The sequence below is a fragment of the Capricornis sumatraensis genome, chromosome 1 (genome assembly GCF_032405125.1).
Source record: "Capricornis sumatraensis isolate serow.1 chromosome 1, serow.2, whole genome shotgun sequence".
Lineage (NCBI taxonomy): Eukaryota > Metazoa > Chordata > Mammalia > Artiodactyla > Bovidae > Capricornis > Capricornis sumatraensis.
In genome coordinates this window covers 183,660,347-183,680,051 of record NC_091069.1, presented here as the reverse complement: position 1 = coordinate 183,680,051, position 19,705 = coordinate 183,660,347, and the positions used below count along the sequence as shown (strand labels likewise).

Sequence of the window (19,705 nt, the reverse complement as noted above, 5' to 3'; positions counted from 1 at the left end):
AGTAAAATAAAGTAAAAATAAAAAATTTTTAAAAAAAGGCCAAACAAATGCAAATTGATTTCCAGTTTATTTCCTAGTCTAAATTTTGATAGACATTTCCTAATTATCCCACTAAGAAACCTCAACACTTTGACTTATATTTTCACAAATACAGAGTATTATTAGCCCTTTTAATGTCTGCAATATGATTGATGGATGTATCATCTCCTCCCTTTTTTCCCTCATCCTTTTCTTCTTTTCTTCCTTCCTCCCGTTCATTTAACAAATATTCACTGAACACCTGCTATTTGCCAGTCACTGTAAGTAGGCCATGGAGAAGGAAATGGCAACCCACTCTAGTATTCTTTCCCAGGAAATCTCATGGGCAAAGGAGCTTGGTGGGTGACAGACCATGGGGTCACAAGAGTCCGACATGACTTAGCAACTAAACCACCACTAGCATAAGTAGGCACTGAGGATTAAGTACTTAAGAAGACTGGACAATAGCCAAGTGATAGAAAATATTTTCAATTTCCTATGAGTGGAAATGAGTATGGCATACCCTAGGAATTAAAAGAAGTACAGCAGGAGTGGCTTAAAGAGGGAAAAAGAGAGGAAGAAAATGTATACTATTATGCAGTGATGAAAGTCTTTGTTGAAGGTTTTGGATTTCAAGTGCAATGGAAGCCACTAGGGATGTCAGTATGTCTATAAGCAGAATTCCCGTTTTTTGAAACCTGTCCTGTCTGCTCTACAGAATAAAACTGATCAGAACATGAGGACCAGGAGGGAGGCGATCACAGCAGATTAGTTAAAATACACTGCTGATGTGAGCCAGAAAAGTAGCGAAAGGAGAGGAAAGAGTTAGGAAATCTTAAATGCTATTAGGAAGCAACCTCCATCAAAGTTTAGTAACAAGTGGGAGGGGAATGAATAGGAATTGAAGGAAAGGTGGGAGTTAAAGATATCTAGGGCTTTGGTTTGAGCTACTAGATGAGTGATGTTTTCGATGAAGACAGAAAACACTGGAAGTTGCGGAAAGCAAACTGACTTTATTAATTTGGATTTCTATGAGTCTATGTGCAGGTGAACATTGTTTGTCATGCTTTTATAACTTGGAACATAGTATACACTCAACAAATATGCATTAAAGATTTATTATTGACTAAATAAACTTTGTCAATTTTCAGCTGTGTAGATCTTCAAAGTATGGGCTTCAGAGTGAGAAAATCCTAGGACAGATTCTCAACTTCACCTTAATCCCATTACTTAATCTTTCTGAGGTCTAAATTCCTCATTTAAAAGGGGAGAAGAGGGTGAATAACAATACTCACAGGGAGTTGTTTAGAGGATTAAAAGAAATATAAAAGTGACATAACTATATAAAATATATACTGCAACTGCTAAAAAATGTTGCTTATTGTTATTACTACCAACAAGCAAAGATAAACTGTTACTAATAATAATTCACAGACTGTTTAAATATTAGTGATATTAACTGTTTACCTATAAACATTTTGCAACTTTTCCACTTACCATTAAAAGTCAACTTGATTTATAATATCTTTCGTATTTATCAATCTTTTAAATTCTATCTTTTTCTTCAAACTCATCTTTTGTCTGAGAACTATCCTTTTGTTATATTAATATTCTCTTACATTTTCTTCTAACAGTTCTACTTTTTATTATATTAGAATAATACAATTTAAACTAATACTGAGTGAAGTAAGCCAGAAAGAAAAACACCAATACAGTATACTAACACATATATATGAAATTTAGAAAGATGGCAATGACGACCCTGTATGCAAGACAGCAAAAAAGACACAGATGTGTATAACGGACTTTTGGACTCAGAGGGAGAGGGAGAGGGTGGGATGATTTGGGAGAATGGCATTATAACATGTATACTATCATGTAAGAATCGAATCGCCAGTCTATGTCCAACGCAGGATATAGCATGCTTGGGGCTGGTGCACGGGGATGACCCAGAGAGATGTTATGGGGAGGGAGGTGGGAGGAGGGTTCATGTTTGGGAACGCATGTACACCCGTGATGGATTCATGTCAATGTATGGCAAAACCAATACAGTACTGTAAAGTAAAATAAAGTAAAAATAAAAATTAAAAAAAAAATAAATAAAAGTCGAACAGAAAAATAAAAACTAATACTGAACTAATATAATACAATATAAACTAATATTGTATTAGTATAATACAATTTGTTTTTGTGTATTTTTTCATATGCAGCAGAGAACTCACTTCCCACCATAAAGTTAGGTTAGGTTAACTAGTTAACCTCCTCAGTTAATGTCACTTTGTGATATATTAAATCCCTGTGTGTAATAAGTTATTCATTTAAGTAATTGAAGAAAACTATACAAAGTTATCGGAGAAGGCAATGGCACCCCACTCCAGTACTCTTGCCTGGAAAATCCCATGGACAGAGGAGCCTGGTGGGCTGCAGTCCATGGAGTCGCTAAGAGCCGGACACGACTGAGCGACTTCACTTCCACTTTTCACTTTCATGCATTGGAGAAGGAAATGGCAACCCACTCCAGTGTTCTTGCCTGGACAATCTCCGGGACAGGGGGAGCCTGGTGGGCTGCCGTCTATGGGGTCGCACAGAGTCGGACATGACTGAAGCGACTTAGCAGCAGCAGCAGCATACAAACTTATTCACTACTACATGGGTAAACATAATGAAAAGTTGCAACTTTCTCAATATTTATCAGTAAAAGACTGGTCAAATAAATTATGCTTTCCCCATATGATACAGTAAGGTAGATCTGCATGTACTTACATGAGAAGAAATCCACAATATGTTGTTAAGCATAAAGTACAACAAAAACAAAACAGACACTTAAAATCAGTATTTATAATATTGACTTATTTCAATAAAAAATAAATAATAATCATAATAAATACATAGATATTTAAGTATGCACATGAAAAATCTTGGCAGCACCAAAATTTAAACTAGGGAAAATAATTCATGAGAGACATGATGTGATATGTACACGAGAGTCTTTTTACACTATTTAATTTTTACAATACATACTTCTACATTGTTGGAACAGTTTGGCATCTAGTGTTCCTACAATCAGAAAAACAAAAAAAAAATCATCTTTACCTGCAATGGCTTCATAGAGACCAGCTTTGTACCCTAAGTATTCATATTCCTCAAATCTCTGAGGACCCTCACACAGGGCTCTGCACTCCATGTCTTCATTGAAATATTCTCTTAAAGCTTGTTCAAAGTACTTGATAGCTAGTTCAAAGTCATCGGCCTCATAATGTTTGACTCCTGCACTGTAACTCTCCTATAAAGAAACAGAAAAAATAAAATTTTGAAGACCACCCAAGAAGAACTTGAATGGCAAGATGCAGGCAGATTCTAGATCACTTAGGAAGTGGGGCAGGGGATTCTTTCACTGTGGAAGATGAAAAAGGGTCACACTGGGAGATAAAGGGTAACTGCCCTGGCTTCAGTTCAGTTCAGTTCAGTTGCTGGCTTCAGCTCATTATAAATGAGAAAGGATTGACTGAGTAAGCCTACTGCTGCAGCATCAGTCAATTTCATTTTCCTCCTGAGATCACTCAAGACTTTGATTTCTAACATGTTTGAATATAGGTAGGGCTATGCAACCAAGGCAGGAAGACATGTGGATGGATGAGATGCTCATTTTCAAGCCTGGTTCAATTTTTTAAAAAAGAAGAAAAAAGACTTCCATCTAAAATCTCCCTCTCTTAGCCTTTTCTTTAGTCCCTTGAAGGTCATACTTTGAAAATGGTGATTTCATTTAAAGGAATAATTGTATGCATGCATGCTCTGTCTCTGCATGGCAGAAAGCAAAGAGGTACTGAGGAGCCTCTTAATGAAAGTGAAAGAGGAGAGTGAAAAAGCTGGGTTAGAACCCAACATTCAAAAAACGAAGATCATGGCATCCAGTCCCATCACTTCATGGCAAATAGATGGGGAATCAATGGAAACAGTGACAGACTTTGTTTTCTTAGGCTTCAAATATCACTGCAGATAGTGACTGCAGCCATGAAATGAAAAGGTGCTTGCTCCTTGGAAAAGCAGCTATGATAAACCTAGAGAGCATTTTAAAAAGCAGAGACATTACTTTGCTGACAAAGGTTCGGATAGTCAAAGCTATGATTTTTCCAGTAATCATGTATGGATGTAAGAAGGCTGAGCGCCGAAGAATTGATGCTTTTGAACCGTGGTGTTAGAGAAGAGTCTTCAGAGTCCTTTGGACTGCAAGGAGATCAACCTAGTCAATCCTCAAAAAAATCAGTCCTGGATATTCATTGGAAGGACTGATGCTGAAACTGAAGCTCCAATACTTTGGCCACCTGATGCGAAGAACTGACTCACTGGAAAAGACCTTAATGCTGTGAAAGACTGAAGGCAAGAGCAGAAGGGGGCAACAGAGGATGAGATGGTTGGATCGTATCACTGACTCGATGGACATGAGTTTGAGCAGGCTGCAGGAGTTGGTGATGGATAGGGAAGCGTGGTATGCTGCAGTCCATGTGGTCGCAAAGAGTTTGACATGACTGAGCGAGGGAACTGAACTGATGCTCAGTCACTCAGTTCTGTCAGACTCCTTGTGACCCTGTGGACTATAGCCCTTCAAGCTTCTTTGTCTATGGAATTTTCCAGGCAAGAATACTAGAGAGGGTTGTCATTTCTTGGGGGACAAGAAATGTCCTTGGGGAATCTTCCCAACCCAGGAATTGAACCCATGTCTCCTGCATCTCCTGCATTGACAAGCAGATTCTCTGCTGCTGAGCCTCCTGGGAAGGAATAATTATGTAGCTTTGTTGTTTTTCAGTCACAAAGTTGTGTGCGGCCCTTTGCAACCCCTGGACTGCAACACACCAGACTTCCCTGTTCTTCATTATCTCCCAGAGTTTGCTCAAACGCGTGTCCAGAGTCAGTGATGCCATGCAATTATCTCATCCTCTGTCATCCCCTTCTCTTCCTGCCCTCAATCTTTCCCAGCATCAGGATCTTTCCCAATGAGTTGGCTCTTTGCATCAGGTGACAAAAGTATTGGAGCTTCAGCTTCAGCTTTATGTAGCTTTAAAAAAATCAAAATTTGAAATGTATGGGTACCCTGTAAAAACCACTGAATTGGTTGCTGGGAAATCATGGGGTGCCTTTGAGCAATTCACATGGGTTTCAACTCCAGTGGGTAAAATTAAAGTGCTGTGGGTGGGAGGCATGGGGGTGCAGGGGAAGGCTGAGGCTCAGAAAGGGCTACAAATATTTACATCATGTCTTACTTTTCACCACATCATACTGCTTTTCTAAGTTAATTTTCATTTCTCTCTCAATATTTTTAACCCTGCACTACAATGTTTCATCTAGAGACTCTTAAATTATAAACATGGTACTGTATTGGAAATTCAGAATCAATGTGAGATATCCACTCATAGGAATTTGCTCTGAATCCATTGAACCTTGGTAGCACTTAGCTCCTCATGGTTAGTTCAGGATCCCCAAATCTCACCAGGTGTGGTTTGGCCTCCTGGTCTACCAGCTGGAGGTCTTCAACGCCCGTCATCGTTCTGTAGTTTTCGATGTTCTGCTGCATTTCCATGTGCTCGGGGTTGGCCATGAAAAACGTGTGTGCTGCCGCCACTGCCTTTTCCATCTGGTTAAGCTAAAAAGAAGGGGGGAAAAAAGGACCAAATGAAGGCAAATACTTCTAAACCACATTCAGTACTAGTCCAAGGGTTCACAGACTGAAAGTGCCAGGGCTGGGTTCATTCGCTCCACCCAGCCTCCACACTAAAGGGCAGGAGGTTAATAAACAAGTGCTCCTAAAATGATATGTGGGTATGGGTATCTTGGCTATGGTGAAAATGGATAAACATGCTTTGTTCTAAGTTTATTCTCTTCTCCCTCATTTTGAAGCCATCTGTGTTTCCTGGCAAATTGAATCAACATGCTTCTGTTTGTTTTGTGATTGATCAAAATTAAAAACTGCCAATGCTGTGCCATGTCCGATTCACATTTTCAATATTTTTGTCTTTTTTCTCTGATTTTCTTCTTGTTCCTTTTGCTTTTAATCCTGACAATAGAGGAATAAACTGTGACTTTCTGAAGTATGAGACTGGGGATATGTTCCACTATACCAAGTTTGCTATAAAGGCTTTAGAATATGAAGAACACAGATTTTAAAATAATTAATTATTCCAATCCATACAAGATGCTAAATATAGTACAGAAAATGTACTACTATATTACTTTGATTAAGAAATTGATTCCAAACTTATAACTTGAATTCTCATTAATACAAAAAGGAAGGTTTTCAATAAAATATAAAGACACCATAAATCTCCTCTTAAACCACTTAATATGCTGTTCCCCAGGTAACATGCAATGGTGTATTTTTTTTAAACGAAATGAAATTAAATTTGCTTGATTTAATACATTTTACCTTATGTTTTCTCCACGGAGAATATCTATAGACAGAGTCTGACCTCAATTCAGAAAAGTGAATAATCACACTAGCACTAGTCATTTCACAATGAAATACAAATTACATTAGGTCTATTTTGAAGTGTCAGTTGAGTTCAGTCACTCAGTCATGTCTGACTCTGTGTGACCCCATGAATCAGAGCACACCAGGCTTCCCTGTTCATCACCAACTTCCGGATGCCACCCAAACCCATGTCCATTGAGTCGGTGATGCCATCCAACCGTCTCATCCTCTGTTGTCCCCTTCTCCTCCTACCCACAATCTTTCCCAGCATAGCGTCTTTTCAAGAGTCAGCTCTTCACATCAGGTGGCCAAAGTATTGGAGTTTCAGCTTCAACATCAGTCCTTCCAATGAGCACCCAGCACTGATCTCCTTTAGGATGGACTGGTTGGGTCTCCTTGCACTCCAAGGGACTCTCAAGAGTCTTCTCCAACACCACAATTCAAAAGCATCAATTCTTCTGTGCTCAGCTTTCTTCACAGTCCAACTCGCACATCCATACATGACCACTGGAAAAGCCATAGCCTTGACTAGATGGACCTTTGTTGGCAAAGTAATGTCTCTGCTTTTTAATATGCTGTCTAGGTTGGTCATAACTTTCCTTCCAAGGAGTAAGTGTCTTTTAATTTCATGGCTGCTATCGCCATCTGCAGGGATTTTAGAGCCCCCCAAAATAAAGTCAGCCACTGTTTCCACTATTTCCCCTTCTATTTGCAATGAAGTGATGGGACCAGATGTCATGATCTTTGTTTTCTGAATGTTGAGCTTTAAGCCAACTTGTTCACTCTTCTCTTTCACTTTCATCAAGAGGCTCTTTAGTTCTTCTTCATTTTCTGCCATAAGGGTGGTATCATCTGCATATCTGAGGTTATTGATATTTCTCCTAGCAATTTTTATTCCAGCTTGTGCTTCATCCAGCCCAGCATTTCTCATGATGTACTCTGCATAGAAGTTACATAAGCAGGGTGACAATACACAGCCTCGATGTACTCTTTTTCCTATTTGGAACCAGTCTGTTGTTCCATATCCAGTTCTAACTGTTGCTTCCTGACCTGCATATAGGCTTCTCAAGAGGCAGGTCAGGTGGTCTGGTATTCCCATCTCTTTCAGAATTTTCCACAGTTTGTTGTAGTCCACACAGTCAAAGGCTTTGGCACAGTCAATAAAGCAGAAATAATTGTTTTCTGAAACTCTCTTGATTTTTTGATGACCCAGCAGATGTTGGCAATTTGATCTCTGGTTCCTCTGCCTTTTCTAAAACCAGCTTGAACATCTGGAAGTTCATGGTTCACGTACTGCTGAAGCCTGGCTTGGAGAATTTGAGCATCACTTTACTAGTGTGTGAGATGAGTGCAATTGTATGGTAGTTTGAGCATTCTTTGGCATTTCCTTTCTTTGGAATTGGAATGAAAACTGACCTTTTCCAGTCCCATGGCTGCTGCTGAGTTTTCCAAATTTGCTGACAGGTTGAGTGCAGCATTTTCACAGCATCATCTTTTAGGATTTGAAATAGCTCAACTGGAATTCCATCACCTCCACTAGCTTTGTTCGTAGTGATTCTTTCTTAGGCCCACTTGAGTTTACATTCCAGGATGTCTTGCTCCAGGTGAGTGATCACACCATCGTGATTATTTGGGTCATGAAGATCTGTTTTGTACAGTTCTTCTGTGCATTCTTGTCACCTCTTCTTAATATCTTCTGCTTCTCTTATATCCCTACCATTTCTGTCCTTTATTGAACCCATATTTGCATGAAATGTTCCCTTGGTATCTCTAATTTTCTTTAAGAGATCTCTAGTCTTTCCCATTCTGTTGTTTTCCTCTATTTCTTTTTATTGATCACTGAGGAAGGCTTTCTTTATCTCTCCTTGCTATTCTTTGGAACTCTGCATTCAAATAGGTGTATCTTTCCTTTTCTCCTTTGCTTTTCACTTCTCTTCTTTTCTCAGCTATTTGTAAGGCCTTCTCAAACAGCCATTTTGCTTTTTTGCAATTCTTTTTCTTGGAGATGGTCTTGATTCCTGTCCCCTGTACAATGTCACGAACTTTCATCCATAGTTCATCGGGTACTTTGTCTATCAGATCTAGTCCCTTAAATCTATTTCTCACTTCCACTGTATAATCATAAGGGATTTGATTTAGGTCATACCTGCTCTTCCCTTCATTAAATCTTTCCTGATACCAGTTTTGCCTGCCACCTTTTCTCTTGTTCTCATGTCAGGGGTTTCAGGAATTATTTTTGCTGTCAAAAATCACTAATTTAAGATTTCTTGTTTCTTCATTAACTGAAATTTCCTCAATTCCTCATACCCCAACACAGACAAATATAAATTATATTGACTCTACATAATGACAAATATATAGATACAAAGGAAGAGGAATAGGTTCTAAATCGGGTATACATTTACACTGATTGAACAAAGGAACCTGAAAAAAGTCATTTAAACATTTGTGTCTTGGTTCTACATTAAGAAACCCCCATAACACCACCTACTACATAGGCTTTTGGAAGAATTTATTGATACTACATAGGATTTTGGAAGGATTTATTGACAGTGCTTTAGGAATCACTAAAACCTTGAAAAAATAAATAACAGGATACAATTTATATACGATCTATTAATTTCAAGGATGTAAATATATTCTCATTGATGCTGAGTATGTATAGTCTGCAACTGCCATAAAAATATAATTTATGAGGATATAATAAGGTACCTGTGGTCGGTGAAAAAGGCCTCCAGTTAAGAGTCGACTATAAGTTATGAATATAACAGGTTAGCATTGACATACTCTAGTTTTAAAACACCAGCCATTAACATTGAATGAACATAGATAAAGTTCTATATATTTTTCACCTTCCTACCTTCATGTTTTGCTCAGACTGCACCCTGATCTTGAAATCTTTTGTTTTTTGTTTTTTTCTTATTGAAAGCTAACATATCCTATAAAGGCAAGCTTAAATCCTGGCTTCCCTAAGAGATTTTTTCTCATCCCTAAAGCTACAGTCAAGCACTGCTTATCATCTTACCTGTATTCCTCTGCTGACACTGATCAGACTCTGCCGTACATGGCACTTAGCTGACTATACTTGTTACTCCTAGTAAAGCTCTCTGAGGATAAGGACCACAGGACTTGTTTATCTTTTTTTCCATCTACTTTATAAACAGATGATGTCTCTGATATGTCCAAGTAAAGATAAAAACAAGTTCTAAGAAGCAAATATTTACGCACAAATCAAAAGGTATATTACATATGAGTATGCTTCACAAGCTATAACGGACTAAAAAGATGGAAGCTTAATAGCAAAATCTCTGAAGTTATTATTCACACTGAGAGCTTCCAATACTGATTATCACTGATGAATGTGATTTAATAGCTCTTGAAAATGGTCAGCCAACACTGACAAATTGGTTCCTTCTCTTAAATTTGACCACGTTAGTTTTTTTGCTTATTTGGTGCTTTCCATATTTATAGCCCATTATTAAACACAATCCCATGTTCTCCAATATAAATATAAAGATTTCATGACTTAAGTTTAATCCATAAAACTGGCTTTTAAATTATTGTGAACCAGTTCAGAAAACTAGCATTGCCTGCCAGAGACTATAAAATAAGCCATTATTTTAATTGGAAACCTGATATCTGTGTAGACCTTTTTAGAAATTAGATACACACACCTAACACAGTAGGAAAAGTCCAGGTCAACATGTGTATGCTACATATACAGCTGAACTGTAGATGGAGATTATTATAGGGTCTTATAAGTATTAGGTTTCACCTAAGGAAGACTTTACCCACTATTCCACTGAAACAAATAAGAAGCTAACTGCCTTTAAAGGCTTCAAATTGGATTTCCTTTAAGAACAAATTAAAATATACCCACAGGAGAGAGCAACTCTAATGTGAGGGTAACTCCATGCATTAGAAACATAAACTGTAAAATAAAGAACAGCTGGAGAAAGGGGGATGGTTCAACAAGATGGCATGACAAGTTTAAGGGAGTTTGCTGCTCTACCGTGATATGAGGAATACTGTTAAGAAATGCCTTTGAGAAGCACCGAGCCATTTCATCTCAGGCTATGCAGAGCTAAGGCAAATATTTTCTCCTGCCAGCCATGCTGCATGGAAAAAAACTAATTAAATCAACATCCTGCTGATGTTCGGAAGTTACTCTTTCCACTGGTGAGTGAATCAGACTCTTGCTGTCGTTCAGTTGCTAAATTGTGTCTGATTCTTGTGACCTTGTGGACTGCAGCACACCAGGATTCCCTGTCTTTCACTATCTCTGGGAGTTTGCTCAAATTCATGTCCATTGTTTTGGAATCAGACTCTACTGACTCAAAAATGGTTTTTCACAACAAATAATTAAGTAGTATTTCAAAAATATACATTGACTATTTAAAAATCTTCAATAGCTATCCAATGACCACCGAGGTTATTTCAGAAATTATGCTCCATGGCATTCAAGACATTGCAGGATTTGGCCCCTGCTCTATAGTTCTATTCCTATTCACCACTATGCAACATTTCCCAGGAAATTTCTAGAAAAATTCCTAGAAATTTTATAATTTCCTATCCTCTTATTCAAGAAAACACAGATAGACTGAGAACTCCAGCCATACCAAGTTCTTTATTTCACTCATTCACTTATTCAGCAAATATTTATCTTGCACCAAATCTATGCCAGGCACTGTGAAAGTCAATGAGAATAACTACACAGCCAAAATAGACAAAACCCCACTTTCCAGGTGCTTATGGTCTCATCCAAGGGGACAAGCTTTAAATAAATAAATCATTAATGAAAGTAAGTGTAGATTGCATTAAGTGCTATGAGGAAATGAATGAACAGACAGTCCAGTACAAGCTGACTGGGTTGGGATAGGACTCCTTTAGATGAATTCGCCAAGGAAGGACTCTGCAATGGGATTTTTGAGCTGATACTTAAATGCTGAAAAGCCAGTCATGAGCAGAAGAGGCGGAAGAGTGATTCAGGCAAAAGAAAGTCAAGGGCAAGAGCCCTAAAATGGAAAAAGTCTTGACATGTTTCAAAAGCAGAGTGTAGAGTAGGGAGAGTGACTTGAGAAGTCAGAGAACAGATAGCTTGTAGGCTATGGTAAAGAGTTTGAAAATAGCATCATCGACTCAAAGGACAGGAGTTTGAGCAAACTCCTAGAGATAGTGAAGGATGGGGAGCCCGGCGTGCGGCAGTCCATGGTGGCACAAGGAGTTGGACACAAGTGAGCGACTGAACAACAGCAAAACTAGGTGCAAGAGGAAACCACTAAGGAATTTTAAGTAATACGTAATTCATATTTTCAAATGATAATTCAGACTGCTACGTGGAGAAAGATCTTGAGTAGCAGGCAGGAGAACATTTCAGTAATGCAGAGCAGAGGTAATGTTTTTACATAGCAAAATAAAAATCGGACAGCACAGGTTTGCCACCTCCCTCCTCCCTTTCCACCCATCCCTCTTCCATTCCTTTCTCCTCCTTTCCATTTTTGCCCATTCTTGACATAGCAATGTTTCTCAATTCAGAAAGCAGACACATAGCCCACAATGAAACAATTCTAAAATGTTCAAACTTATTTTAGGGAAGATGCACAAATTCCTTTGCTTCTGAATTAGCATAAATATGAAGCTCAAACATTTTGAATATGAGTTTAGAACAGCTTGTAATACTTGTGTGAGAAAGGACAGGGATTGATTCTGAAACACATTAAAACACGTTGAGAACACTGTATACTTTTGAAACAGAATATTTAAGATAGTGTTGCATCTTCTGAAGCCTTTTTATACAGTCAGGGTAAAACATCAAGCCTGAAATAAGTAATTTCAATTCCTGTATTCAAGCAACATTTTCAATAAAGAAGGGAATTCTTTCTCTATTTTTATCACCCTCACTTTGGGAATTCATCCGATACCATGCATTACAGTTTGACACAATGCTATTAAAATATATTTTTATCTTGGCTCTTTGCTTAAAATTTCACAGTAGTAACTTAAGAGAATTTTACCAAACATGTAAATAGACAGTGAAGACATCCCATTTCTAAGCCATAGTGGAATTTTAAAGCTTTGATTAGCAGTATAATCACACTAGCTGGAGGGAAGGGGAGTCACCAGATTATAGCATATCATGAAAACACTAAAAATTTATGGGCTAAAAACTTCCATCTTTCTTTTATGAAGCAGGAAGATTTTTTTTTTTAGTAATAGTGATACCCAGTCTTTTCATAGATGTTTCAGCTCTTATTATTGCCTCCAAATTTACCTCAAATTTTTGCTAACCCAAAGTTAATTTTCCTTCAAAAAACCACATCAGTAAATAAGTAAATTTTACATAATTGAATAACATATTAAAAGAAGACCATTAAAGACCCACCAAATTTTGAAAAAAAAAAAAAGGAAAGCAGTTTGTTCAAACCACTGAATTAAACTAAATCCTACAAATTACAGTGTTCCAATGTAAAGACCAGACTTTTCAGTGAAAATTCAAACTTAGGAAATTCCCCAACATTTCCATATAATGGAGTCAGATTTTCAGAGAGTCCAAAAATAGTCATATGAAGAATAACTTTACATTCTTACTCCACAACTTCTAGCGGGGTTACTGTCCTTTATGTTGCTAATTTAACTTGTAAAAAAGCCCCATATATTGAGCTATTTTCATAATTTGGCTATACTAGATAATTGTTTGATTTTCCTAATTCATATAATTAATTTTAGCAGACATTGAGGACTACGTGATAGTCTGTGTTGTCCTTGTTGTCTTGACTACTAGGAAGCTCAGAACTAAATTTTATTCTCATTTGCAGTAACTGTATTATGCGGTGTTCTAGTATATCAAACTGAAGCTAATATATTTTCATTCTTTTCTTTGAGTTTGTTTTTGTTTTTTTTTTCCCATTTCAAAAATCTCCTTATAGAAATAATTGATTTAGCATGGTAACTTCAGTTCTTTTGGACACAGAAAAGGTATAATTTACTCAAAAGATAATGCCCCACAGTAAAGGAAATTTCTAGTAATTAAATTCTTTCCTACTTGTCAAGGTAGAACACATAGCATTTTTTAGCTTTAAAGAACATATATTAATTCACAAATTAGGTGTTCATGTTAATATAGAAAGGGAACTTATCTTTGCATTTTTGGAATGTTAGTCTAAAGTGTAGTCATGGTTATGAGTAAATATTTGTAGCTTTCAAAATGCTGTTTGGGAAGGATTAGATGAGAAATGACACATTTAAAGAGTAACATTTTCTCTTGAGGAGTAAGTTGGAAAGGAAACATACGTGTTTTAAAGCACTTTCTTTTGCCAAACAGCTTATTTATTGTCCTGAGCCTGATTAATAGACTTCTGTTTTTTTCTAAACACTCTGGTGCAGTTTTAATCTTATGTTTACAACTTAATGTTAAACATATATAGTAACTCGCCACCATCAAATGAGCTCTGTGGAACGACAAATCTATCAGTTAAGCATGCTAGAAGATTTCTTATCTAAATAAAAACCATCTTTTAGGGTAAGGAAAACACTAAAGTAAAGAAGCAAAACTTTTAAACATGTTATTTCATATTGAGACTATTTAAAACAAACAGTCCTTGACTTTTTGAGGAACACACACACACACACACACACACACACACACAGGGAACTCAAACTATTAGCCAAAAAATGTGTGTGCTTAATTTGGACCAAATCTCTCAAGCTGTCTGTGTATTGTCTAAGTTCCTAACAAGACAGCAGCCAAGACTTGGATGGCTGCTGGGTGAGGAGAGAGGACTGTCTAAGTGATGCAATGTGGACAAGTCCTATTTACCACGTATCAAATGAAATTGATGTGTGGTTTATTGGTATGCCACTGTTATTTTTGGTTTTAAACATTAGGACAGGGTAAGACTGCACTACTGAGAAAGCATCTCAGCCTCTGTGGTATTGTCCAGAAGTCTCCCTTGAGGTGTCAGAGAATGACTAATGGTTACCGAAAAGTAAGTTTGGGCCAAGACCTTTCCGACATTTGCTTCCTGCTACTGTTTTTGGAGACACAGCTTTAATCCTCTTTGAACATGTCTTTGGAAGGTGGCTGTCACTCATTTTCCACTCCAGTTTTGCCAGTGTCACATGTCTATTGTAGTAGTCATTGCTAACATGTAAAGAATCTTATTCATGTTTAATTTTGAAAAAGAAACAAATAAATAAAAATCTAATATTTCTCTTTGCCAGCTCAGAACTGCACTCTCCTTTGTGACTCCCATATATGTGAGCACCATTTTGTTTGTGAGCTTGTTAACAAGAATTTACCCTTGTATACTATTGTATAGTTTGCAACACACTTTACAATACTACTGATAAACATTAAAATAATAAAAATGATCATTTATCAAGTGTATATTCAATTCTTCTTGTGAAATTCTTTTTTTTTATTTTTATTTTTACTTTATTTTACTTGAATAAAAAATGTTGAAGATGAACCCCTACCTCACCTTAGGTCCAGTACAAAAGTAGTTGACTATTATTTACCAGAACACATTATAATATAAACAACGAGCTATAGCTTCATGGGGAAATAGTGCTGGCACAGACTGAGTGGCTCTTCATGAACTCGATGGTATAAAAACAAAGTTTGTTGTTCTAACTGTTCATGCATGCTTAACTTCTGCCTGGTTTTCATTTTGATAAATGGAGATGAATGCTAGCTATCCCTAGTGACCCATTAAAAAAGTTCTAGCTAGCCATCACTTTGCTCAAGCCAACAGCCTAACTGCTTACAACCAGAGTTATGTCTCTGTAGCCATCAGCAGGCAGATCACATTTTTTTTTCACTCTGAACTGTACAAAGGTGCAGTCTTTTTAATTTATCTGTCAAATGACTGACGAATGATTGTAAATGCAGATAAACTAGATTTGGGCTTTCTGCTTCAACGATATCCTTTAAAAATCAGCAGTGAAATAGCTTCATATAGATCTGACACTGATTTCTTATTTCTTGAGAATAGAAAAGCTTTTCCAAACTTTTCTGTATGGTAGTCACATGGTTTTGTGAAATAAAAAAGTGACGGGTATAAAATGCTTGTCATAGGTGAGAAGGAATGGGAGAACCAAGGACTGAGACTCAAAGTTTGCGTTTATGATCTGTTTCTCTCCTAAGCACTCAGGTATCCTAAGTGGACCACAGAAGGAAGAGTATGTGTCAGGGAAAAGAAGCAACAAAGTGGGCTTTGCCTCAATAAAAATTGTAACAGTACTAGGATAGCACTAGAGACAGCTCGCCAAAATTGATGACTTGGGGAGGGGCTTTGGAGTTTAGTGAGTGTATAGAAAACTTCAGTCATTGCAATTTCTCTTTTTTTATTGAGGTAGACCATTTTTAAAGTCTTTTGCTGAATTTGTTACAATATCGCCTCTATTTTATGCTTCAGTTTTTTGGCTGGGAGGCATGTGGATTATTAGCTCCCCCACCAGGGACTGACCCCACACCCTCTGCATTGGAAAGTGAAATCTTAATTATTGGACCACTAAGGAAGTCCCATGTTGTTACAGTTTCTAACATCTTTTCATTTTGGTCTCCCTTCCATTTTGCATTTATGAAACAAAATTTAACTTTCTACCCAAACCAGCCCACTGTGAGAAATGTAAGAAAAGCAAACAAGCAAAGCAAACACTTTCACACGTGCACCATTTTGGTATAAATATGCCATGTTCTTTACTTTTATAAGGGTGGAGAGACTTACTTCAAAAAGTATTTCAAAGCCTTCATTTCAGCTCATATGGAAGAAAGCACCATGGCTGCAAATCAAACGGAGAGTCACTCCAAAGACCAGTCTTGGAGGGTCCTTTCAGGTTTTTAACCCATCAGGCAGACTAATAGGGACTGTTAACATGACAGGCCACAGGGTCTTACTAAAGAGGTGGTTTTGATGATGAGTTCTTTCAGTGTTTCATAAGCTCCTCTGGCATCATACCTGCACTTTGTGAAACATTCGGCCACAGCAATAACCTTAGGCTATACTGTAAATTAAATATTCCTGCATATGCACTGGTTAACTATAAACCCAGACATTTCCTCCATACCTCAGTCAATAGACTATACTGGAAAAAAGTTCTAGTCAATTTGAATTTCTGAGGAGGCTAAAGCTTATGGAGAATTTGCTTACTTATTAAACACATCAGGTAGCATCCATTTTCTGTTACTTTGGTGGCGGCTGCATTGGTCTTCTGAGAACTAACTTCTATTAACCATAGATAACCAGGGCTAGAAAGGCCCTTTAAATCATATAGTACCATTGCTTCATTTATTGTGTGGATAAAACTTTTGCAAAGAAAATCAGGAGCAAGACTATGGTTAGAATCTGTATCTTTTCTTAAAACATTCACAAACACATACTTGGGATTTTAATCCTGTAATTTCAAAGTAGAGGTGGGTTCATGCATATCTGGCCCATATACAAAGTGTTTGCTGATCACCTCTTCCATAGAAAGAACTATGATAGATGTTCTCTGAGGATATAAATTGTTTATAATATTGTCCTCAATCATTTGTTAAATACAGCTCAAGAGGACAAGGAGACACACAGATTATTAATCTCAAGAATTAAGACTCTATGTGATTAGAGGGGAGAGTAAGTTACACTCAACACTGTACTATAGAAATTGAAAGAAATTTGAAACCACAGTAACCTATAATGTACAGGAAAGAAGTCATTGAGAAAGTGGGATTGAGACTTGGTCTGGAAGAATAGAAAACATGCAGATATCTCAGATGCAGAATAGGATGAGCTGAAAGAAATAGGGATGACTCAAATATTCTTATAGAATAGTAATTTGGCTGAACTGGCTCATGCAAAAGGTCTAGATTACACAGTAATGGAAAACAAGGTTGAACAATGATGGAATTTGGCAGTCTTTGAACACTAAAGTGCTTTGATTTTTTATTCTTGGAGAAAGAGACTCAGATGTATCTATGTGTGCATGTATGTGAGTGTAGTCATAAAAACCTCCTCTGCTTCATTTCAAAAAGAATTTGGAAAATAACAATTACAATATTTGAGGTAACTACAAAAAACTTTTTCTTAAGATTTTATATTTTGTAGCTCTTTTAAGTTCAGAGCAAGATTTAGAAGAAAAAAACAACAACAGAAAACAGAGATTTCCAATATCCACTATGCCACCAAACAAGCATATCCTCTCCTATTATCAACATCCCTAACTATAGTGGTATATTTGTTACAACTGAGGAACCTATATCAACACACCATAATCACCCAAAGACCACAGCAATCACTCTTGGTAGTGTACATTCTATGGATTTAGAGAAATGAGTAGTGAGAAGTATATATCATTAGGATATCATATAGAGCATTTTTATTTCCTAAAAATCCTCTGTTCTCCATCTATTCATCCCTCCCCACCCTAACCGTTGGCAACTATTGATCTTTTTATTGTCACCAAAGTTTTGCCTTTCCCAGAATGTTATATAATTATAATCACAGCAGTGTGTCTTTTCAGATTGGCTTCTTTCATTTAGTAATATGCATTTGAGGTTTCTCTGTCTTTTCAAGACTTCATAGCTCATTTCTCTTTAGCATTTTTAGCACTAGTATCTGGATGTACCACAGTTCCTTTAGTTATTAACTTACTAATGTATGTCACAGCTTCTTCTAAGGTTTGCAAATTACCAATAAAGCTGCTACAAACATCTGGGTGCAGGTTATTGTGCAAAAACTAATTTTCAACTCCTTTGGAGAAATCCCAAGGAATGAGATTGCTGGATGGTGTAGTAAGAGCAGTTTAGGTTTGTAAGAAACCACCAAGCCATGTTCTGGCGTGGCCTCACTATTTTGTATTCCCATCAGCAATGAATGAAAGTTCTTATTGCTGCACCGTCTTGCCAGCATTTGATGTGAGTGTTCTCAATATTGGTCTAATAAAAGCATATTAGCATTTCCTTTTTCCTTTGATTTGCAATTACCTGATGAAATACACTGTAAAAATTTTTTTCATATGCTTATTTATTATTTGTATATCTTTATTGGTAAGGTTCTGTTAAGGTCTTTATTCATTTTTAAATTGGGATGTTGGTTTTCTTATTTTTGAGCTTTAAAAGTTCTTTGCATATTTTGGGTAAGAATTTTTTATGTCAAATGTGCCATTTGCCAATATTTTTCCTAGTCTGTTGCTTGTGTTCTAATTATCTTCCCATTGTCTTTTGCAGAATAGAAGTTTTTCATTTGAATGAAGTCCAGCTTATCACTTATTTCTTTCATGGATGGTGCCTTTGGTATTGTATCCAAAAAGCTACTTCCATATCCAAAGTCATTTATGTTATCTTCTAGAAGTTTTATACTTGTGCATTATTCATTTAGATCTATAATCAATTTTGAGTTAATTTTTGGGAAGGACATAATTTTTTTAAAAGACTACCTTTGCTGCATGGTATTGCCTTCACTCCTTTGTCAAAGATCAGTGAATATATTAATATGGGTCTATTTCTGGGCCTATTGATCTACATATCTGTTTTTGTGCCAGTACCATACTATTTTGATTACCATAGCTTTGTAGTATAGTTTCAAATTTGAGCATGTGATACATCTAGCTTTGGCTGTGTTATGTTTGGTACATTTTTCAAGATTGCTTTGGCTTTTTGGGGTCTTCTGTGGTTCCATTCAAATTTTAGGAGGGTTTGCTTTGGTTTTGTAAAGTTGTCCTTCATATTTTGATAGAAAATATATAAAATCAGAAATTAATGACAAGAAAAAATTGAAAAAAATAAACACATGGAAACTTAACAGCATGCTACTAAACACAAAATAAGTTGATGGATAAATCAAAAAGGAAATTAAAAAAGAAAAAAACTTGAGACAAATGAAAATGGAAGCACAACTGTCCAAAATTCATAGGATGCAGCAAGAGCAGTACAGTGAGGAAAGCTTGTGGGGACACAGGCCTCGCTCAAGAAGGAAAATCTCAAATAAACAGTCTAAATATGTACTTAAAGGAATTAGAAAAAAGGAGAAGAAGCAAAGCCCAAATTTAGTAGAAATGGTATTATAAAGATCAGAGCAGAAATAAATAGACTAAAAAATAAAAAAGATCAGAGAAACTGAGATTTGTTTCTTTGAAAAGATAGAGCATAATTGACACATCCTTAGTGAGACTCATCAAGAAGAAAAGGAAAAAAGAGAAAAAGTTCAAAGAAATAAAGTTAGAAATAAGAGAGGAGAAATTACA

At 36.7% G+C, this 19,705-nt stretch overlaps 1 protein-coding gene across 1 annotated transcript in view; it reads right to left on the bottom strand.

The window, feature by feature from the left end:
* P3H2 (prolyl 3-hydroxylase 2) overlaps window positions 1-19,705 on the bottom strand; it is a 176,510-nt gene that overhangs the window by 44,037 nt on the left and 112,768 nt on the right. The window contains exons 2-3 of the mRNA XM_068971454.1: window positions 5,504-5,656; window positions 3,112-3,301 (exon numbers count right to left, since the gene is read on the bottom strand). Coding sequence (XP_068827555.1) covers window positions 3,112-3,301; window positions 5,504-5,656 — 343 coding nt within the window. The remainder of the gene's footprint in view (window positions 1-3,111; window positions 3,302-5,503; window positions 5,657-19,705) is intronic.